Source organism: Egretta garzetta, unplaced genomic scaffold (genome assembly GCF_000687185.1).
Source record: "Egretta garzetta isolate BGI_Z169 unplaced genomic scaffold, ASM68718v1 scaffold231, whole genome shotgun sequence".
NCBI classification, from domain to species: domain Eukaryota; kingdom Metazoa; phylum Chordata; class Aves; order Pelecaniformes; family Ardeidae; genus Egretta; species Egretta garzetta.
The window spans coordinates 144,326-167,240 of record NW_009258727.1 but is presented as its reverse complement, the minus strand read 5'-3'; the positions used below and the strand labels follow the sequence as shown (position 1 = coordinate 167,240).

At 39.6% G+C, this 22,915-nt stretch overlaps 1 protein-coding gene across 1 annotated transcript in view; it reads left to right on the top strand.

The window, feature by feature from the left end:
• Window positions 1-22,915, top strand: part of MDN1 (midasin AAA ATPase 1) — a 101,417-nt gene that overhangs the window by 39,972 nt on the left and 38,530 nt on the right. The window contains exons 36-62 of the mRNA XM_035888774.1: window positions 145-353; window positions 873-995; window positions 2,044-2,241; window positions 2,333-2,440; window positions 3,535-3,723; window positions 4,677-4,766; window positions 4,877-5,137; window positions 5,284-5,554; window positions 6,286-6,445; window positions 6,745-6,861; window positions 7,963-8,171; window positions 8,738-8,883; window positions 9,754-9,956; window positions 10,996-11,216; window positions 13,323-13,436; window positions 14,239-14,371; window positions 15,037-15,146; window positions 15,831-15,964; window positions 16,671-16,831; window positions 17,203-17,323; window positions 18,418-18,628; window positions 18,772-19,003; window positions 20,179-20,305; window positions 21,224-21,394; window positions 21,542-21,756; window positions 22,110-22,491; window positions 22,696-22,805. Of these exons, the coding sequence (XP_035744667.1) occupies window positions 145-353; window positions 873-995; window positions 2,044-2,241; window positions 2,333-2,440; window positions 3,535-3,723; window positions 4,677-4,766; window positions 4,877-5,137; window positions 5,284-5,554; window positions 6,286-6,445; window positions 6,745-6,861; window positions 7,963-8,171; window positions 8,738-8,883; window positions 9,754-9,956; window positions 10,996-11,216; window positions 13,323-13,436; window positions 14,239-14,371; window positions 15,037-15,146; window positions 15,831-15,964; window positions 16,671-16,831; window positions 17,203-17,323; window positions 18,418-18,628; window positions 18,772-19,003; window positions 20,179-20,305; window positions 21,224-21,394; window positions 21,542-21,756; window positions 22,110-22,491; window positions 22,696-22,805 (4,726 nt within the window). The remainder of the gene's footprint in view (window positions 1-144; window positions 354-872; window positions 996-2,043; window positions 2,242-2,332; window positions 2,441-3,534; window positions 3,724-4,676; window positions 4,767-4,876; window positions 5,138-5,283; window positions 5,555-6,285; window positions 6,446-6,744; window positions 6,862-7,962; window positions 8,172-8,737; window positions 8,884-9,753; window positions 9,957-10,995; window positions 11,217-13,322; window positions 13,437-14,238; window positions 14,372-15,036; window positions 15,147-15,830; window positions 15,965-16,670; window positions 16,832-17,202; window positions 17,324-18,417; window positions 18,629-18,771; window positions 19,004-20,178; window positions 20,306-21,223; window positions 21,395-21,541; window positions 21,757-22,109; window positions 22,492-22,695; window positions 22,806-22,915) is intronic.

The window sequence follows — 22,915 nt, the reverse complement described above, 5'->3', positions numbered from 1 at the left end:
GGATACGAGCTTGATCTCCATGGCTTGCTGTAATGAAATTGGCAGTTAACAGACAGAATGATCTCATTCAGAAGCACGCTGTCAGCAGCTCTGCATAAACATGCTGGTTTAATTGTTTTCTGGTTTACCTTTCCTTTGGTTTAGGCCCTGTTCTCCAGAGGAACAGCATTACAGATTATGCTCTAAATGCTGGGACTACAGCAGTGAATGCACAAAGACTGTTAAGAGCCCTACAGCTTAACAAACCGATTTTGTTGGAGGGGTCGCCAGGAGTGGGCAAGACCAGCCTAGTTGCTGCCCTGGCAAAAGCCTCGGGAAACTGTCTTGTTCGAATCAACCTGTCTGAGCAAACGGTAGAGTAAAATATTATCTTTGAAATTTAGTGTTTATGTCAGGGGGGCACTTTTGTTTAACTTAAAAAGCGTAGTTCTTTTTAACTTTGCCACTAGTCTGAAAAGTCAATTTTTCCTTCTTGGTCTCAAGATAGAACTAAATGGGAAGGGGGAACGAGAAAGAGCAGTGAGCTTCTGTGAGCAAATGCCAATTCCCAGATATTTCTGTTCTTTTCAAGTGAAGACGTGTATCTTTGCCTACTGTGTTTTTCTTGGCTTCTGCAAAGTTACTTGAAAAAGCTTTAAGTCTTTTTAGCTTTTCTGTTCCAATTTAATTTTTTGTTTTTAAATATAGTAGGTGGTCACTGGAGTCCTATCATGGAAAAGCTTTTAGCATCTTGCAGTTACTGACTTTTTTTTAATACCTCCGTTTTAGCTCCACTTAAAGGGAAGGGAGAAAATGTGAAGTAAAGTTAACCAAGGCTGTTTGTGAACTTTTGTGGAGTTTTGTAATCCCCCCCACGTTCTCTTCTCCCAAAGGACGTGACAGACTTGTTTGGGACAGACTTGCCTGTTGAAGGTGGGAAGGGAGGAGAATTTGCCTGGCGTGATGGACCACTACTAGCAGCATTAAAGGCTGGACACTGGATAGTACTAGATGAGGTAAATTCAAGTTTGGGGCACAAATAAAAGGGGATGTTCTGGAAGAGCGAAGGTGATGATATGGCATGTAGGATAAATACCTTTGAGGGTTGATGACTGAAATAAACTTTGCTTACTTTTAGTTATGTGCATCTAGTGCCTCATTTAAAGTGATAGTTCTGCTTAAAGAGAAAATTAATTACCCTCTGTGAAGTCCGTCTGCACATTGGCCCTCCATGGAGGGAGTATAAAAGACCAGCTTTGACTAGACCTCTTTAGACAAGAGAACAAGGATTGAATCCCAGCCTAAATTACTGTAGAAAACCAAGGATTTGATTTACATTTGAAAGTTTTTGGGGAAGAGTATCAACAGAAGTTTTGGTACATATGCTCTTACATGGATATAATTTCACTGAAATATGAGGTGTCTTGCTGGGACTAATACACTGTGATGGGTACTGATTTAATTGAGATGAAGAGTTCCATTTTGCCAGTGTAAGCTATCCTGCCACCACAGGTTTGTTCATGTACCATGCAGCAAGTGCTTTCAAGCATACGCATAGCTCACTTCTTGGCAATGTAAATTCTAATTATTGCAGAGTGCAGAATCTTAAATTTTTTAGCTGTTTGTATATCTCTTTTTTTTTTTTTTTTTTTTTTTTTTCTTCCCCCCTATTGTGAGGAATACCTCTTTAAATGACCATGATATTTAAATAACCCAGACTGACTTCATTTAAAAAACAAGGAAACAAAGAAAACACTGTGAATGTCACAAATGAACATAAGTTCAGAAGAAACATCTTGAACATGCAGATTTTACAATGGAGAATTGATTTGTTGTTACGCTGAAAACACGGTATAAATGGCAAGTGCACATAAGGAAAAGTGTTAGTTACAGTTTTGTTGCTGCAGTGTAATAACAGTCTAGCTGGAGGTAATAACATATGACAGTGCTAGAATAGCAAGGAAATTAAATTTTACCTTCTGTGTATCCCAGACTGTTAATAGTAGAGATTATACACAAGTGTTTTGTGGAGCATTAATATTGTATCCTTATTTCTTTCCTCAGTTGAATCTGGCTTCTCAGTCTGTACTAGAGGGGCTAAATGCATGCTTTGACCACAGAGCAGAGATTTATGTTCCAGAACTGGGAATGAATTTTCATGTACAGCACAAGAAGACTAAGATTTTTGGATGCCAGAATCCCTACAGACAAGGAGGTGGAAGAAAGGGTCTGCCCAAGTCCTTTCTTAATAGATTTACACAGGCAAGCTTATTTGTTTGGTTTAAACTATGTCATGATTCTGTCTTGTAGTTTTCTGACTATATCAACACTCGTCATGCTCTTGTTTCTACAGGTGTATGTTGATCCACTGTCAGCAGAAGATATGGAGTTTATTGGGAATACGCTGTTTCCTGCTATTGATAAAAGTATTATTGCTAAAATGGTTGCTTTCAATAACAAGGTAAATATACATTTTAATTTCTTTTGTGTATAAGTAGGCAGAATGCAGTAAGATAAAAAAAATTAAGCCTACTGTTACATTTCCAAGCATTGTTAGAGAGAAGTGTGTGGATAAAAAAGAGGAATGGAAGTATATGTAGAAAAAAGTAAAGAACACCACTAAAAGCACCTGAATTCTTGTATCACTGCAATCTGATACTTGGTTGATAACTGAAGGGGCAATATTTTTCACAGAAGATTTGTTATTTATATATTTATATATATATATATTTTTGTTCTGCAAAAGGTGGAAACAATTGTGGTTTGGTAGCTTGGTGAAGTGTGTTGAGAAAATAATGGTTTTCCACACATATGGATTGTTGTTGAAGTACAAAATGAGTTCTGTCTTAACAAGAACCGAAATGTGTATTTCTGTTTCTGGTCTGAATTTTTAATCTGCTCTTTATTATGGGATGTTGTTAGTGAAAGCGGCATCTGACCTGTACAGAAGCAGAAGCTTGTAAGGATATGTGGCATTCTTCTGGAACACTGAGAGACCAAAAAAAGGAAAATCTTTCCTGATCGGGTTTGTCTGTAGCAAAGGATTCAGAGATGCTCAGATCTAAAATTTTGCTAATATAAAAAGTTTTCAACAAGCATTGATTGCAAGGCATCAACTTAGTTATTTTGTGGCTTAGGTGCTGCCATTTTACACAAAGTGCAGGATATAAAATTCACAGTAAGTCATGCTTCTGAAGTTGTGTTTAATTTTCATGTCATGAAACAAAAAAGGGTAGTAATATTAAGATAAAGCAGTATTCTGTGGCCTTATGTAAGATCTTTTGTAGCAGCACCTTACTGAATACTCATTTATAGAGTACAAGAGTAAGAAGGAAAATTGAGCTGAGTGTTAGAGAATTAGAGTAGAGACAAACTAAATGAAGCTTTAGTTCCTGACATCTTCAGAAAAGTGAATACAGGTTGCTCTTTCTATTGTCCTCTGTCTTGTAAGCAGTGCCAAAGGCAGAAGCTCGTTTTTAAAATTTTTTTAAAACATATTTGAAGACCAGCACATAGGTGGAATAAAAGATTGGGTTTTTTTCCTGCTTTTTCCAGATTGACAAGGAAGTAATGACTGAAAAAAAGTGGGGACAGAAAGGAGGACCCTGGGAGTTCAACTTACGTGATCTTTTCCGCTGGTGCCAGCTTATGCTTGTTGACCAGTCACCAGGATGTTATGATCCAGGCCAGCATGTATTTTTGGTATATGGAGAAAGAATGAGAACCAGAGAAGACAAAGAAAAGGTGAGCCATGCGTTCTCCTTCCTTGCTCTTCAGATTATCAGGAAGTATTTCTAGAAATCTAAGTGTAAATTTGATGAGTGAATACAAGTAGAATAACAAAGGACTTAAACGGAGCAAAACACAACATATTTTTATGTGATTCTGTATTAAGTAATATCATTCTCACAGAAGTGGCATGGGCTGCATGCATATTTGTGAGGAAAGAGAAGATAGGGAGCAGAGATGAGAAATAGCACTGAGATATGGGTTGATTCTTAAAAGATATGGTTAAAAAGCATTTGTGTCAGTACAGTAAGTAAAAATAATGTCCTGTAATTCTGCCCTTCCCTGCCAGCATTTTAAAATTTTTCTCGCTTGGATTTCTTTTGTTGCCTTCTATTTATCTGTCACTTCTTTCATCTGCCTGTCAAATTGCTCTCCTCATTCTGTTAAACTCTTAAGGCTCCTCTAATAAAACACACACTGCAGTCGTTATTCCACCATTGCCACCTACTTATCCCTCTCTTGCCTAGAAATCCTTTGCTTTTTAATTTCACAATATTTAAATTATATTAAACTAAAAGTCAATCAGATGTAAGACTGAAGTTACTGACTGTATGCAACTGGGTATTTTTCTAATGGGTTTACTTTCCCCTTCCTGTAGTGTTGGTATATTTTTGCCTGTTATCAAAGAGCTTATTTATGGAGTGACTTCTTTCCCAGTATTTTATTAAAGAGAAACAGTATTTCAAGTCACGGGAAAGCATGGTTAATGAAGGGGTTGCTGTGGGCAGCTCATGCGCACTTTAATTGCTTGCTGCACTTTGAATTAAATGACACTTGTGATTAAATTGTGTTACTTACTATCACACAGCTGTGGAGCTGAGAGGGAGGGCTACTTTAGAAGTAAATGTTTAGACCAGTGGATAACTTAAGACTGATAAGTCTCTCTCTTGCTCTTTCAACTGTTTTAGGTTATATCTATATTTAGAGACATTTTTGGCCAGGAAGCTGATGTGTATACAGGAACCAGAGAGTTTCACATCACTCCATATAATGTTCAGGTGAGCTGTTGACAAGAGGTTTTGTGAGTGGAGAGAGAAGGAAGCAACTTGCACAGCTGAGCTCCTGTTTGCCTCCTTGAGTACTCACCCATGTGTCTCATCCTTTCCAGATCGGTTATTCAGTTCTTTCTCGTGGCAACTACATTCCTCGTCCTGGCAGAAGTCTCTCGCTTCTGCATCATTCACTGCAGTCCCTTGAGTCTATAATGAAATGTGTGCACATGAGCTGGATGGTAATCCTGGTGGGCCCGGCAGCTGTTGGCAAAACCAGTCTTGTTGAGCTGCTGGCCCATCTGACTGGCCATCGACTAAAAATCATGGCAATGAACAGTGCGATGGATACAACTGAACTCCTGGGTGGATTTGAACAGGTAAATACTGTTTTGGTAATACAGGAATATTACTCTTAGCACCTAACAGTGGCCAGTCTACTGTGATTGTAGTGTTTAAGCACAAAATGGAGCCTTAGGCACCACAGTCTTCTGGATGAACTAACTCCATAATGGTGTGTTTGCAGGTTGATATCAATAGGCCGTGGCAGCACCTGCTGGAAAAAGTGGAGAACACTGTGAGCACGCTAGTAAGGGACAGTCTTCTCCTGACAGAAATTTGTGCGGATGATGCTGAGCTTGTGCTACGTGCTTGGAGCAGTTTCATCCTGAATTACAAACCCAAATCTCTGGGTGAAGGAGGTGGAAGTGTTACAGCTGAATTAGTGAGCAAACTGGAGGGAATACTTGTACTTACCCAGCGACTAAACAACAAAATAAATTCTTACTCAAAGGCAGGTGCGTATGGTGGACAATTTGAAGTAAGACTGTGTGTTCCTCTGAAGAAAATAAGAGAAATACATAAATGCACAGTGAAAGCTTGAGAAGACTTGGGGGTGTTTTGTAGGGTTTTTTTGTAGTTAATACTGCTGCTTCATACTATTTATGTAACAGCCTAGCTTCTGAAAAGTTACATTGGGGATGGCTCTTCAGGTTTATTTTTTGTGTAGTTACACGCGGTAGCAATCCTTAGTTCACACTCAAATTCTCCTGTACTGAGCTACTCAACATACAATGCAATGCAGCTCTTCTCTTGTATTACCTAAGAAAGGGAATGTAAATATTCTATTCTTGCATTTGTTCTCTGAAGCATTAATCAGCCGAGCTTTGCAAATGTCAGCAGAATAATGTATGGGTTGTTTTTTCTTGGTTGTGTTTTTTTATATATAATCGTTGTCTAAAATATAGCATTAATATCCATCAATGGGGGAGAAGGGATGGAGAAAAGTGTCTGTTTAGGGATAATAGTGTCAGTCTAGCTTATATTTCTCTGTGCTTGCAAACCCCCTGTGTTCTCATGGATTTTGCCCATGGGAGGCTACTTGAGGAGTTGGAGCTTCTGCTATTATGTTGCCCTAAAGAGTAGGAAGCACATATGTTTATATACAAAATAATGGCTGTTTTTCTTGAGTGGAACAGGAAGCTACCTCAGTAATGTAAGCCTTGATGCAAGATGTACTTCCTTTCAGAGTTCGCTCACCTGGTAGAAGAGTTCCGGCGTTTCAAGCTGCAGCAGGCCCAGGCTGCTGACCGTAACAGCCATGGCACATTCGAGTGGGTGGATGGGATGTTGGTTCAGGCCCTGCAGTCTGGAGACTGGCTGTTGATGGACAATGTTAACTTCTGCAAGTAAGAGATTTTTGTGGCCTTGTTTCACTGAGTAAATCCCTTGACCTCCCTAATTGACTTTGCCTCTGACTGGTTCATAACTGAACATTTTGTATTTGGTAACAATACATGGGAGCATGTAACTTACATTTTCTGGAAGAATGTCTTCCTTCTTAGACAGCTTAGCAATTGATAGTTCTTCTGTTACCTTATAATGTAATTAGGTGTTCGGTGCTTTGCTTGGTACCATTGTGATTTCAGATCAGAAAGGGATCAAATTATTACATTTTTATAACCATATACATTTCTTTTCAATATAGCCCTTCTGTGCTGGACCGCTTGAATGCTTTACTTGAACCAGGAGGCGTTCTTACCATGAGTGAGAGAGGTGTGATAGATGGCACAATTCCTACAATAGCTCCTCATCCAAACTTCAGGTGCTTTGCTTTTCTGCTTTTTTTTGGGGGAGGGTTTTTTGGTTTGTTTAGGTTTTTTTCCAGACCAAATAGCAGGTTTAGAAAAAAAAAAAATGTCAGCAGTCAGCCGTCAGTCTTTTAGCATTTTGAATGCTGTTCAGTTTGCCATGTACTGTAGTGACACTGTCTGTCTGGCAAGGAAGAAAACTGCACTGTGATGAGCGTATGATGGAGAGCTTAAGACACTTGGCTTTATATCCCTGTTGCAGCCAGACTACTACACTGCAAAGCTCATAGCGGTATACCTCTGCCTTGGTTCTCCATTTCCAGTTTAGGATTTCAGCACTTCCCTGTCTCATTGTAATGGAGTTGAGGATACATGTTTTGAAGATGGTGAGGTATTCAGATGTGTTGGTAGTGAAAGCTGGACATACGGACATAATTTTCATCCTGGCTTTTTCCATCCTATCCATAAATTTGAGTTTGCTGCAGTGACAGAATTAAACACCACCCAACCCCCCCTTCCCTACCAAACAATTCCTACCTTTTATAAATTTATGAAAAGAATATTGGGGCTGATGTGCTGCAATTCCTCTGAATTGGAAACAAGATCTTTGACTTTTCTGAAACAGGTTTTTACTGAATTGTATTTCAGAATTCTTTTCCTCCTTGCTTTTAAGAGGTGTCTATTGATAGTATTAACTACTTGGGTGTTGGATACTTTGGTTTTTAAATAGCACATATTTATCTGAAGCTGTTGCTAAGACTTAAGTAGTCTTTATAGCTCAGAGGCGTAGCTTAACTTTTTTTTGTAACTAGGCAAATGATAAAATAGACACAGCTCAGATATAACTGAGTTAGAAGTCATGCAATATATCTGTGGCTAATCTCAAAGTATAATTATTCATACAGATTTCTCATTTAAATTCAGTGGATGTCTCTGGCTTCCTGGATATCAGTGTTCCCATTTTTTATGAAGATGAATTTACTTTATGGAAGAGCAGTTTTGGTGCTTCTGGAGTGCTAGTTTAAAGCCCCAAGTTACATTTTAAGAATGTATAGCAGTTAAACTAGATGATCACTGTAGGTGTCTTCCAACTGAACTATTCTTATATCCAACAGGCTTTTCCTTTCCATGGATCCTGTTCACGGGGAAATATCCAGAGCCATGCGGAATCGTGGGATTGAAATTTACATTCCTGGGGAGAATGATGGCTATGTATTGGACAATCTGGATTTGAAGTTACTCCTGCATGGTTTGGGTTTAGTGGGAGACAGCATCTGTGATGCACTGATGGCCGTGCATTCAGAAACAAAGGCAGCAATAGCAGGTAAGAAAAGTCTGTTTGGTATTTGCTAACAACTTGGGCTCACTACATAGATTTGGATTAACTCTTTAGTATTAAACCTTGGTTATTTTATTGTGTTATGTCCTGATACAAGTAAAAGCACATGAATGTAATTGGGTTATTTTGGGTTCATTTTTGTATTCTCAGGAAGTAGGCCCAAATCATAGAAAGATGAGAACTGGAGGTGCTTTGTGAGGAGACATTGGGCACTGGCAAGTGTCAGTTGCCTGTTGCTATAGGGAAGGTAATTGAGGGCTTGCACAAGGCCTGTAGGCCTGTTCAAGTTATTTTTTGGAGCAAGTTTGGATGCTGAGTTTCATTCACCTCACCTGCTTTTGATGTCTTATTTTGAATTTGTCACCTGTTATTTACAGTCTTATCACGTTTTCTTATTAACCTTGGTAAGAACCTATTCAATTTCCAGCACCCAGTAGGATTCATTTGGTTTGGTTCTTCCTCAGGGACTCAAGTGGTGTTTGTCCTCGGAGGGTTAAAGGGCTGACAATTACTAACCACTTGTATCACCCCAAATGCTGTGTATTTTTCAGGTTCTGTGTCATCTTTGTCACCTTTGCTTCAGGCTGCTGCTTTAATTGTGCAGCAGATACAGAGAGGCCTGGGATTAGCGAAGTCTTTTTACAGAGCCTGTTGGGAAGTTTACGGTCGCTCACAACAACTGCAGATTAACCAAAAGGTAAAAGTCCTGTGTCTGAAAGCTTTTCTTACATCATCTAAATACGTGAAAAATACCATTTCATGAGGCTAGCGTTTGAGTTCCTCTGTTTCCTCAGTGCCTGAGTAGGAGGTTGATGAAGATGGTGCTCCTGGAGAGATGAACCAAACCATTCTAAACACCCTCCTAGGCATCTGTCAGGTGACAAAGAGGAGGGATTAAGTGGGACATTTTCTGTATCTTTTAGATTCTGAGCCTTTTTTGGCTCCAGTGTAAGAAGTACATTTCTGCATGTAACTTACTCTAACAGATCAGTTGAAGCTCCAGAAGTTGTTTTTTTGGTACTGAATAGTAAAGTACAGTGAATTTCGGCTGTCACCTGTTCTTCCGTGACATGTTTTTCTCAGCCTGGTGGCATGCTACTGGAGACAGAGGTCAGATGAGTGAGAGTTGCACAAAGACTGTGAATCTGGTGTGTGCTTATTGAGATATTCCCCAGACGATAAATATGGTTTGTTGGGGCATTTTTTAGATAACAGCATAAGGGAACCAAAGAATATCCCAGTTGGACTCTGAGGCTTACTTGATTTTAATGGCTTCAGCTGAAACTTTGGGATGTTAATACTGATTAATCTATAGCCTGAAACACTGTGCGCACTGTCATCTGGAGATAGCAATATTCACTTCCTATTTTAAGCTGTACGGTATGTTATTTCACTTATGGTTGGAATGCTTTGGTACTTTTATTGTGTACGTTTTACAGTGTTTGTAGAACACTTGGTTTGTAATGATTTCATAATAAATACATGTAATGGAGGAGTTCCCTGAGCAACCATACTTGAATACATGTTTGAATATGATTCTAAATTGCTTTTTGGTTGCTTCTTGTAGGTTGTGTTAGAACTGGTTACAAAGCATGCTTCATCTCTGGCTTCCCATGAAATTTGGGGTGACTCCCTGCTAGCAGTGGGATTGTGGCCAGACTCCCTACCTACAGGTCTGTTTGCAGCTGAAGACTCGCTTCTTTCGACAGTCCGGAGTGACGCACAGGTCCTAATGTATTGTCTGAATAGGCTAAACCTTAAAAACTGCAGGTAGGCAAGAAACACTTTTTGTCATTGTTCCCTTCAAAACTCTTGAGCAAATTGTGTGTGTAGAAACTGTGGTAGTCACACTCTGTGACCGAGGCTCCTGTTACCTTTCTGTGCAACCACTACAAATACAAGTTTAATTATTTACTGTTTTATTCTTCAGTCCAAAATACTTGACTCTGTTCAATCTTCAGTAAGTACGCTTGACCCATTTTGACTTGAGTTAGGAATAGGCATTTAGCAGGAAATGTGAATGCAAACACTGGGTTTACAAGGTAATAGAAGTCCCAAAAATCTCTTCCTTCAGTTTCCTTCTGAGATTTAAAAAAAATGAGTATTTAATTAGTTTTAAATATACTAATGATCCTCTGTACTTCCTGCTTTCATGTAAACGATCATTCATGAGTTATTTTAGGTCCAGTAGCTTCAGGTGAAAACACAAATTTCCTCCAACAGAGTTGTCTGAAAGAAATCTCGTGTGCAGGGGCCATAAGCAAGAACTCTTTTAATGATTTCTTGTGCAATATAACTGTTATTTTCACAACACTGGTGCAAAATCTTCCTGCCTGCTTTGCTTAATGACCTACTGTGGGATAGGTACTGTGGTTTGCTTCCAGTGAAAGAACAAGCTGTAGAAGTTAGTAGTAAGATAGAATGTTGAAACTGTAAAGTCTTAGCAATGTGCTAGGTTTTTTTATCGACGACATTTCTCTCCTATCTTTGTCTTTTCTAAGTTAACCTTCACATATTATTCTGGTGTACAAATCTGTTATAATTTCTCAATGAAATGCTGTGCATATTCACTTCTGGCACTGCATGCATTTTTGGTAATAGTGAGTTCCTAATAGTAGACACCCCCAACTGATTTGAAGTTGGAAACTGGCTTTAAAGCTCAGTAGAGGAAAGAGGAGAGATTATTGCGTTGCTGCCTTCTTGCTTGAAGATGGTTGCATGCTGAGTAGCTTGACTTCCAAAATACATTCTCTCCTAGAACAGGCAGTTCAAGCCCTTGATTACTGGACTTCACTTCTTTGTGTTTCAGGACGCTACCACTGACTCTGCAAGATCTTCAGAAAATTATGCAGTCTGCTAATCCTGAGAGTCTCCAATTCAGTGCTGTTGAGATAGATGCAAACTGGATGGATAAAATGGAAGTTCTCCAGGCTTCAGTAAAATTGTTCATAGAAAAGGCAACCAATCAAGATTGGACATTGAGAGTTAAATGGCTTAACTCCTTAGCCAAAAATCTGCCACAGGTGCTTGGTATGTAATTATTGAATTTTCTTTTTTGCCTAGGGGCTGATATATTATATTTCCACAAATCATAAGTCTTGTAAGAAAACACTGAGACCATTCAAATGATCTGATATGAAAGTTCTGAGCTATCCACATCTCTTGGGTTTGTGTGGCCAGGTTTTGGTAGTGCGGGCCTACATGGGTGGCTTCTGTGAGAAGTTGATAGAAGTTTCCCCTGTGTCTGGTAGAGCCAATGTCAGCTGGCTCCAAGATGGACCCACAGCTGGCCAAGGCTGAGCCCATTAGCAGTGGTGGCAGGTGCCTCCGTGATAACGTATTTATGAAGGGGAAGAAGTTCCTGCGCAACAGTAACTGCAGCTGGAGAGAGGAGTGAGAATGTGAAGCAACACTGCGGACACCATGGTCAGTGGAGAAGGAGGGGGAGGAGGTGCTGCAGGTGCTGGAGCAGAGATTCCCCTGCAGCCCCTTAAGACCATGATGAGGCCGGCTGTCCCCCTGCAGCTGGTGCAGGTGGGTGACTGAAGGAAGGAGGCTGTGGACCCCATGGGGAGACCACACTGGAGCAGGTTTCCTGGCAGGGCCTGTGGCCCCGTGGGGAGAGGAGCCCAGGCTGGAGCCCCAGCTGGCCGGGCTGGTGACCCCCTGGGGGACCTAGGCTGGAGCAGTCTGTGCCTGAGGGACTGCACCCCATGGAAAGGATGGACCCATGCTAGAGCAGTTTGTGAAGAACTGCAGCCCATGGGAAGGACCCATGTTGGAGCAGTTTGTGGAAGGACTGTCTGCTGTGGGAGGGATCCCAGGCTGGAGCAGGGGCAGAGGGTGAGGAGTCCTCCCCCTGGGGTGGAAGGAGCGGCAGAAACCATGTGTGATGGACTGACTGCAACCTCCGTTCCCCATCCCCCTGCACCACTCACGGGGAGTAGATAGAGAAAATCGGGAGTGAAGTTAAGCCTGGGAAGAAGGAAGGCATGCAAGGAAGGTGTTTCTAAGATTTAGGTTTTATTTCTCATTATCCTACTCTGATTTGATTGGTAATAAATTAAATTATTTTTCCCCAAGTCAAGTCTGTTTTGCCTGTGATGGTAATCGGTGAGTGGATCTCTCCCTGTCCTTATCTTGACCCATGAGCCTTTCATTCTGTTTTCTCTCCCCCTGTCCAGCTGAGGAGGGGGAGTGATAGTGCAGTTTTGGTGGGCACCTGATGTCCAGCTGGGGTCAACCCACCACACCACAGTAAATCAAGGGCATGAGACACAAAAACAGGTTGTGCGTATTGGGGACAAGAGGATACTTTAGGCTAAACATTGCCTTCTGTTATTCAAGCACGTGTGTAACTTGTACTGCTTCTGAATTAGTTATTTTTGGATACCTCTTGGTCTATGTAAGCAAATATGCCTTTCTCTTTGCTACTTTTTTTTTTGATAGCGATAATAAAAACAGTAAAATGCCTTCTGTCTATTTGGTGTTAAAATGCAAATGGTTAGAAAGCCAGGAAACTGCAGAACTGAAGCTGAACATTCAGGATAGCAGCTAAGATGAGGTATTCATTGCTTAATTACATTAATCGCATTAAACTTGTGGAGAATTTGGGCAGGCGTTAGTCCAAGTAATTCACACACTTAGCTTCCTTGTATACTGTGAAATCTCAGACTGCATTGTCCCTACATGAATGGGGTTGCTCCCCCTTGATCTTACTGTCTTTCCAGGCAGGTGTGTCTATAAACTAGAAAATATCTAGAAAGTTACTTTAATGACAAGTATACTCTTAGGTGATTTTTTTTTTTTTTAATCGGGGAAAAAATCAAAACCAGATGTAGTGAGAGGAAGATTTGAAGGTGTAAACTCATGGATTTTCACAAATCGTATTTTTCGTAGGATACATGAAGTATGAGCAGTTTAACTAGAACTCGTTACTGGATTTATCTCTTTGGCTGTGGAATTCTGACTGCTTTTAAGACCTCTTGGAGCTAATACAAAATAAGAGCAACCAGCATGTGTAGAGTGCATGTACAGAAGTTGTTCAGGCTGCTTGTGCTGGCTCAGTTGAAGTTTATTTTATTTATTTGTACTAAATGCTCTTTTACACCTATGTTCTCCTCCCTTCACCTACAGATCCAGTGCGGATTCAGCTGGAAGCAGGTGCTGTAGCCCTTGGTAGTTTCTATGCCAGTCCCCTCTCATCTGGAGTCAGTAACATGATCAAGTTGCTACAGCCAACTATGACAGGTACTTCTGAAAAAAATTGATGTAGGACACTGGTGCTTCCTTTATTTGTTCTCTGAACACACTGCAACCCTTCCTAAGAAATGTATGTGTAACAAAACAAAGGCTAAATTCTAACTGCACGTTGCTTTTGTTGCAAAAGAAATGACAACAAAGCCATTCTTCCTGTCTAGATCTGCAAATATGACAATTAAATGCATTCATCCTGTGCAAATTCAGTATGAACGCTGTGACTATGAATCCTGATGTGTATCTGACCCAGGTATATTCCTAAAGCTCAGAGTTAAGCAGCACTCTTAAGAGTGGTGCATATATCTAATGCCTTTCTGACTGGATAGTTTAGGCATCCTGTTTTTTCTCAGCATTTATTGTGTTGGCCCGTCTGAAACCTATATTGAGGCCTATAATTTTCCCTTGGTGTTTTACAGGGAGCTCAGGCCTGTGGCTTCCTTTCCAAGCTTTTTAGGTGCATGAAAGCTATGTACAGTGACACTGGACCCTTTATGGATGGTCCTAGGTATCTTGCCTAGACTGTGAAAGAAAAGGGAATTGGACTTGAATTTCTAGGATGTCTTTTTGGGTACTCTGGTCACTGTTAATTTACTTCCACGGTTCTGTCTTGCAGAACCTGCAGTCAGCTTGATGCTTTTCTGTTTGGATATCTGGAGTGAGGGAGCTTAAGACTGCCTTCCTCTTTGGTTTCCTTCTTTCTTTAATGTTCTTGCATAGGCATGGGGATTGAGGAAAGTCTTTCACTAAATGTTGTTTCCACTGCTGTCCTGTCTTACCTTGTCTGCCTTCCCAGATGAACATGTGATGCCCCTGGACCCAAGATGGAATATGCAGTTTTTGGATATCATTAGAAATTCGATGAACTTTGATACAGAAATGGAGCATACAGATCAGCTTCTAATCCTTTTGAAGTCTGTAGCAAATCGGTAGGTTACTAAAAAAAGCTTGTGAAGGCTGCCCATTGACTGTAATCAGTGCTGTATGAACACTTGCAGTATCTGCCAAGTATTTTTTTAGGTTATGATAGATGTGATCTAAAATACCTGTATGAAACCTCTGCCTGGTATTTAAATTCTTTGCTTCTGTTGTGTGAAGATGCAGACTAAACCATATCACTTAATATAGGGAGCAGGGCTCCCAGCATTCTGTGTAGGCTGGAGTAATTCAAGGACAAACCGGAACTATGGGATAAAACATAAAAGGGGCAGAAGCAGCAGTGTGAGATCTGACATAAAACTTGAATAGTTTCCCTGCTGTTGGATTCGGACTGCTTTTTCTAATGAGTAAAAAATACATGGATTTTGCAGTTACAGTATAAAAAAGCAGCTACTAACAAATCCTACAAATGGTGGTGTTGCATCTGCTTATAGCTCACCACTTTTTCCTTCTTGCTGATTGCTGAGGTCAGGAATCTGCTTTTTGTGAAACTTGCTTCTGCAGAAACCATGTTCAAGCAATTAGTTATGCTGCACTTGATTCTTGTTTCATAATAGAATGGAATATCAAATGCCACTTTTTGTAGTTCACCATTCTCATAAGGCAGAGGCTATAAAATGATCCTGAGTTTCTAACAACTTTACTTTTAATTCAGGGCAGTATTATTTCTTGAACGAGAAAAAAGGAGCTACACTGAGAAGAATTTGATTGCCAGCAAGAAGCCAAGAAATAGTGTCTTAAGAATGTCTCTGGATTTCCACAAAGGTGGGTTAATTTTCACTGTTCCTTTTGGTTCTGTGGTCAATTTGAAATATGGTTAATTTGCACTGTTATGAAATGTGTACTTTAAACATGGTGTGTCCTGAATGTGTGAAGGAAGATTATGTTAATGTAAAAGCAGTTACATGAGGACTAATATTACATGAACACATTCTTAAGTTACATATACCTTATGCTGCAGCTTTTATGTCCAGACTCTACTAGGTTATGAGTGCCTGTAATTTCTCTTAATTATCTAAATTTTAGGAAGATGGTGGAGAGAAATTGCAATTATGTTTTGTTTTGGCTAGCAAGAATAGCCAGGTTCTTCAGACATGCTTTTGTTCTAATAGTCTTTCTATTGTTTTATGTAATTAGGACGTTTACTCCTAAAACAACGGTTAAAAATTTTGCCATGAAGTTAGTATGTGGCATAGAAGCAATTGATCAATGTTTCCTTCATCCTGGATTGAATTTTTTTTTTTAATATTAAATGTGTAGAGGTAATAGAGAATTGTGCAAATAGTGAAGGAATGCTTTTTGTTACTTTGATTCTTGGATCTTTTCAGCTCGTGTCCCCCCCCTCAATCACAGAGAAGATCTAGTGATCAGAAATCAATCCTGACTTGTCATACGATGTGGCTGGAACATTCAATCTCTCCCTTTCTTTCCCTCTTTCCCAAACTTCAGATCCAGGAAGTTACAATTGCCTTCCTCATGCAATCGTGGTCAACCTTGCTGCTTTCTTTGAACTATGGGACGCATTTGCATTTCATTGGGTGAAGTCTACTCAGGTGGCCTTAAGTGATGATGACATGCATGATGTGAGTAGACTTTTCATAGTACGTCTATGAGAGTTTTGTGAAATTAGACAGTGTGCAGAACATTATTTTTAGTTTCAGGGACCACAAAATAAACTGCAGTGTTTCTGTTGGTATTCAGAGTGTGCCTGACACCAGGCAAATGATCGTGTTTGTTTCAGTGGCTGTATTTGTGCTCTGTCTTCTCATTTCTTCTGTGTGGCATGTAGGTTTGCAGCCTGCAGATACTCAGGGTGGGAATTATCTTAGCTAAATGTACACACCCGGGACCTAGATAGCCATTGTGCCATAGAAGTGCCTGTTTCTCTCCACTAATGATAAAGGGAGTATCTACATGCATCTTAGATAAAGATATCGGAACCTGGGCAGCTGACATGCAGGTCACAGGGGTGACCATGCTTCTCCCTCTCCCCTTTCAGACCACGAAAATAATTTTGCTGAAATCTGACAATGACATTGTAGACTTAGTGCAGGGAAAGCTTGGGTTTGACTTGTGTAGTTCCACCTGCCAGCAAAGCCCTGCAATATTTTTAGAGAACGTATAGTTGAGTGCTAGTTGTGTGCCACTAAGTGTTAAAGCTTTGATTGATTGTGAAATTAATGGAAGTGACAATGTTTTTGGTGTTTTCTCTTGCTTGAAGTAAAAAATGTTCTGTAACATGCAGGGCTCAGCAATGGGAAAAGTGTAACCTTTTTGGCTTGTTGTCAGATTTTATACTGCTTGCTGTGGCGTGACCGGTTCTGGGCCGTCTCTGACACTCTGACAGTGGACTCACCAGGGTTGTCACTTCTGTCTCTGCACTGGCACTGGGTTATGAAGCATCTAATTGACAGAATTCCTCAGATGCTTATCGGATCAGATCAGCACAAGTGAGTGGCTTTGGTCTGTGTTTCTATTAAATGGTTGTATAAATCACCCTTTTGTTAATATTATAGCTAATTAACATGGTTTGCTGTTACTGTCCAGGTTGTGTTCCATTAGTGCTGCAAGCACAGTGTGTTAAATAGCTGTTAATTTTTAAAATTCATATTTCTTAGCATTGGGCTGCTTTTGGCCGAAATTATCATCTAAAATTTATACATATTTTCTGTACTTAAAAGTTAGGTTGCCCCTTTAGTGGAAGATTAAGAGAAGGGACTTTCCTTTCTTGTATGTCCTTTTACCTTTTTTATCAAATTCTGAGTTAACTCTGTGGCTTTTCTTTTTTTTTTTTTTTTTTTTTTTTTTTTAAATCTCCAAGGGTTTCCAAGGAAATTCAATGTGTTTCACAGCATATTCAGAGCTGCTTGGCCAGTCCTGCTGGTATTTCTGCCAGTATGAAGATACTACAGAAGTCTCTAGGAAGACCTCTTCCTTTTAAGGTATTGGTACTCTGTTTGCAGAAGATTTGTGTGATCAGTGATGTCCAAATATGCTTTAAAATAATCATAAATATTTGCAGCACTTGCTTTCCAGGCCAGCAAAAATACATTCCTTTCGGACTTGTTAGATTGATTAAAAAGACAATTTCATCGTATGTTAACGTACATCTCTCTTGTGAAATACATCAGTTATCCAGACAGCATGTCTACTGTTAATTATGCTTTGTACAGATAGCAGTTACTTAATACAGAGTGGTGCACAAACGTAAGAATATTGCTACTTGCTCTGTTCTGGAGGCTTGTGAATATCAGTATGCCACTTGCTTATTTAGTGAACGTACGTGTGTATAGAATAGATCATGTACTTCCTTTTATACAGCATAGGATGGGGCTGCCAAGACAAGACTTACCAAGACAAGGCCTCTTAACTGACAGGTTTTTTTTTCTTAAGCTATTAGTGTCATTCAATTAAAAAAATCTTATAGTAAAATATTCTAAAGAATATAAATCCCTTTTTAAAAGCAGGGCACAAATAGACATGTAGGTTGCTCATGTTGGTGATTAGTAATTAGACCTAGGTTTTCATGGCCTTGTGTCTCAAAGATACTCAGCTGTTCAAAAACGCGCATAGGTACTTTGTGAGACTTTAAAGAACATTCAGTGGCTGCTGAGAATTTTGGGAGATTTTTCTAGGCAAATGTCTTTAAATTGCAGGTGTAAAATGCCCGTTTCTTTTAAGTGACAGTAACTTCTGGTGTTTTTTATTAATTTGTGTATTTATTGCCCTTAGTTTATTTAAGTTGCCATGTTGAGATGTCTGCATAATCTATGTAGTTTCTTCGTGAAGGAAAAAAAGAACTTGACAAGGAGGAATTGTGGCAACTGTTTACATTTCTGTCTTCCTGCTGTATTGAGTAAGGCTACAAAAGAATTGCTAAGTTGTTGCAGGTTTGTTTATATATACCTGTACTTCAGTCATGTGCATGTGAATTTGAAAACTTAGCTCTGACTGCAGTCACACGTCTTGTTTCTTGTTTGGTTAGCACTGCTGAAACAAACTGCCACTTGTTCAAATGTCCTTCTTGTGTTTCTAGGATAAACTGGGCATGGAATGTTTTTCTCAGTTAAAAATTCTCAGCAAACCACTTAACATCTTGGAGCTAAGATTGGCCTTTGGAGAAAGTAGGTTGCAGGAAAAAATGTGCTGTCTGAAAATTGCTGCCACTGGATGGAAGATGAAGAAAGCATTGCTGCAAGCTGATGGCCTGATAATTAGAGCCAATCATTTAGAAGATGTTAGTCTGGGTAGGTAACACTTTTGAAGAGCCTTAACAGGATGATTTCTGCCATCTCCATGCTTTTTGTATACAAATGGAAAGGATGTGAAATGTTCACTAGAAAGAAGTATAGTACCTACATTTATGTGCCTCTTACGCTCTGTCAAACAGGTCAGCTAAAGATTTTTTTGAAAGCTGTACATTCACAACTGAGAGCAGAAGGAGTTATATATAGTCATGCAGAAGAAAGGTTTACTGAAGATACCGCCTCCAACCAGTTAGACCCTGCCTTGTTAAACCAGCTCTGCAGTCGGGTTCAGCTGTGGCCTGCAATGGAATGCATAGGCATGCTCTGGCAGTACAAACTGACAGCACACTGTGTGGCCAGGGCTTGTGTGAGAAGGTAAGAAGGAGGTTGGAGAAAGAAATCCTATATTCTGAATCTTATTACAAGAATCCATAGCTAAAAGATGTAACTTCGATACTTTACATCTGTATGTAAATTCTCTCGTTCACATATATACACACATATATACACACATATATACATATAAAAAAATGGCTGTGTGTATCTGCATATATATTTGTGCTGCGCTCATGCTTATGTATACTTATGTATATAAATGCGTATGAACTCCTCATCTGTGTGCAGAATTGCACTTGGGCAGATGTAAAAAGTATCAGTAAAGGGAGTAGTTTAATGTTATATTGAGGAAGTAGTTTTCTTCTTTTCTGACTTACTTTATTGATGCAAATACAGGAATGCTAATGTCCAAGCCCCTCTGAGTAAAGACATTAGATTCCAGAAATTGTTTTATTAATGGTAGAATGTATTATAGGTGGAGAAAAACTAAAATGTTTTATGTACTAAATGGCACATAGTATTTTTCCTTTTGGAAATACATAGTATTTGCCTTTTAATTAAATAGAAGCATCCTTCATATTGGGAATTAACATGAAGATGTTTATCACCATATTGCTGGGGGCTACTGCAGAAAGACTGAGTAGACCTGGTGATTAAGAAAGTACACTAGCAAGCTTTTACACACATACACTTGTAAAAATTTGTTGTAAATTAAAATTATTTATTTAAGAAGTGTTAGTGGTGTGTTAAGGGGGCAAGAGTATTTATTTTTTGATTGTTTTACCATTCCTTAAAAGAGAGCTCTTCATTTATGGATTTCAGTGAAAGGAATTTTTTGTGCAGTGAGACTCCTAGAATCACTGATTCACTCTTGAATTCAGCAAAGTTCTGATTTTCACAAGAACTATAAAGCTGGAAGGCAGTTTGTCTCCAAATGTTTTGTATGTTCTGCTGAACACATAGCTTATAGCTACAGAAGACTTCACTTCCTCCCCCTTTTGTTGTATTTGGATTTTGCCAACTTTGAAGGATGCAGGTGTTTTGAGTATTATTTGAGTGCTTGTTCTTCAGTGTTTAAGACGCTGTCATTTTAACCTTTCAGGCGGTCTGTTATTGTGATTTTGCAATTCTCAATTTGTTTTACTATCCAAATGATTTATTTCACATGCCCTGCTTAAGCATTACTTAGGTTGTATTTCTTTTGCCTGCTACAGGGAGAACTGCAGTCAAGAACTGAGCATATGTTCAGATCTAGTTCAGCTTATAGCTTTTTTCCTGAAGTTGACACCAGCTGCTTCTCACCAGCTGTCTGGACTGTGGCACTTGTTACACCTTAATGAAGTAAGAACAAGTTTTAGTTTAATTAGTCTTGCAGAAGTTTTCAATAGACTCTTCAAAATAGGTATATCGCTGTAGGATTTTTGACATTCAGTTTTTCTACTTTTGCCTGACAATAATTGTTCCTTCTTTTGATAAGAAAGGTTATTAACTGTGAGCCTGCAAAAAGTGTAATTAAAACATAACATTGAAACACAAATAAAACACAATGAAGTCTTAAGTGACATAGTTCTATATGGTCTAGTTTGGTATTATTGTTCCATTCATCCACTTGTGATCTGATGAAAAACAGGAAATTGATTGAATGGCAGGTGCCAGCCCACTTGTATCTATGTATTCAAAGTAGTATTGTGCTGAAAAATACTCACCTCTGTTCCTGTGCCTCTAAATTTTTTTCAGTTCTGTGTTGCAAATCAAATAGACTGAGGCAGTTATTTGATGTGTTTTCTGTAGAGCATTTAATATGCCAGAGAAATTCTTATCAGTTAATATTTAGCTGTGATACAGTGGTGGTTGTGGTTGTTTTCCCACAAAGCTCTGTAAACCAGCAAGTTAAATGTTTTGGAGCAGAATATTGGATAGCTTCGTTTCATGTTTATGCAACCTCACGTATCCTAACAAAAGGTTGCAGAGTCTTAGACTAGAGGCTGTATACTGAAAACTTGCTCTGTAAACACACTGCATACTGCACAGACAGAAGGAGGCAGTGCAGACCTCAGAAAGTGTACTCTCTTTTTTGAGAAAAGATGCAAGCAAACACTGTGTGAGTTTGAAAAGGATCTTGAGAGATATCTTGTACTATCCCTACTGAAAAAGTGTCATACTTCTTTCTTTTTTTTTTTTTCCTTTATCTGTGTGTGTGTGCTCGATTCTCTTGTTCCCCGTAAATTATTCTCAGCTCTAGTTTTTTTCTTTTCTTAGATATCCCCTGAAGACATGTCTATTCTGTCGTCTCACCTAGTTAGTGCTGCCTTAGCATCCTTTTGGAGCAGTACTTTCACCACAGACCCAGACTACTGGTTGACTTGGAGGCCACTACCTGCAACAGAGGAAAAGAACTTTTCTAAATCCCATATGAACTGTTCTGTGAAGGTTTGTCTTCTTCTGGCCTAATCAAACAACTAGGCTGAATACTCTTTTGTTAAATAATCCAACAACTTTCTAAAGCAATACTATAAGTTCTAGCATAGTCAGTGCAAGTTGCATTTGAACAATCTAACTCTTAATCTCTTAATTTAGGGCCCAGGTATTTTGACCCGAGCCGTTTTCTCAAAGTGCTTCTTTGAAATTCTAACTAGCAGCACCAAGACAAACCAGTGGGATGTGAGTGGGCTTCCTGTTCTGTCATCATCCCACGTGACACTGGGAGAATGGATGGAGAGAGCACAGCAGCTTCATGAAGTCAGCACAGCACTGTGGACCAACCTGGCTGTCTCTTCAATAGCAGATTTTAGGTATTAAGACCTCTCTTCCACATACATGTTATTTAAACCATAGAATCGTAGAATTGTTTAGGTTTGAAAAGACCTTTAAGATCACAGAGTCCAACTGTTAACCCAACCCCGCCATCCCACCACTAAACCGTGTCCCTAAGCACCTCGTCTACCCGTCTGTTAAATACCTCCAGGGATGGGGACTCAACCACTTCCCTGGGCAGCCCATTCCAATGTTTGACAACCCTTTGAGTGAAAAAATTTTTCCTAATGCCTAACCTAAACCTGCCCTGGCGCAACTTGAGGCGATGATCAGGCATGTTACAGAAGTTTGCTTACAATGTGTAAACTCTTTTTCATTCCTTTGCCTCCAGATACACAGATGCTAGACTACAAGGTATAATGCTAGGCAGACAACTCTCTGCTCTGGTGGATCTGGTTCCAGTGGATCTTCAAGAAGAATTTTTGGAGTGCTGTGAGAAGCTCTACCTTAAGGATCCTGTTGCGTACGAGTACCTTCTCAAGATTCTGAGAGGCATCACTGATCAGGAGTTACTTCCTAAAGAATTCCTGTTTCTCCTGCTCACTTGCTTGCAGCAGTTCTTTGGGGAAGGGCTTAAGGAGTTACCAGAGACAGCTTGGCGAGGAAGTCTCTGGGTAAATATTGGTTTGGTGCAGATCCAGGTGTGGCTTCCCCAGACCAGGTTTGATCCGGCTGTTAAAAGAGAATACAAGCTCAAGTATGCAAAAGAAGAGGTGAGTATGGAGCTGAGTTGGCTTTTACCTCTGTGATGTATGAAATCAATGCAAAGGAGTTTGGCTTGGGTGTTCTTGGGCAAATCTTTGGTCATGATTTTTAAACTATGTGGTTAGAACTTCTTTTACTATCCAAGATGATGATGTACCTACTTGGTTACCAAAGCCAGAACCTCAGACAATGGTTTATTCTTTTCTTTTTAGTTACACCAGCTGGAGTGTGAATGGAAAACAAATGATTTCTCATCTCAGCTGCATACAGGAAAAAGTATTGATGATGAAGCAGTCAGCAACTATATTCATCCCCATCTCAGGTAACGTCTCTGGCACTTAGCTCTTTTCTTCTAGATACTTAACTCTTCTCTTTTAGATTGGAAATTTCATCTTTGGATGCTCAGGCTCCAAAGCTTTTCTCCACAGCTTT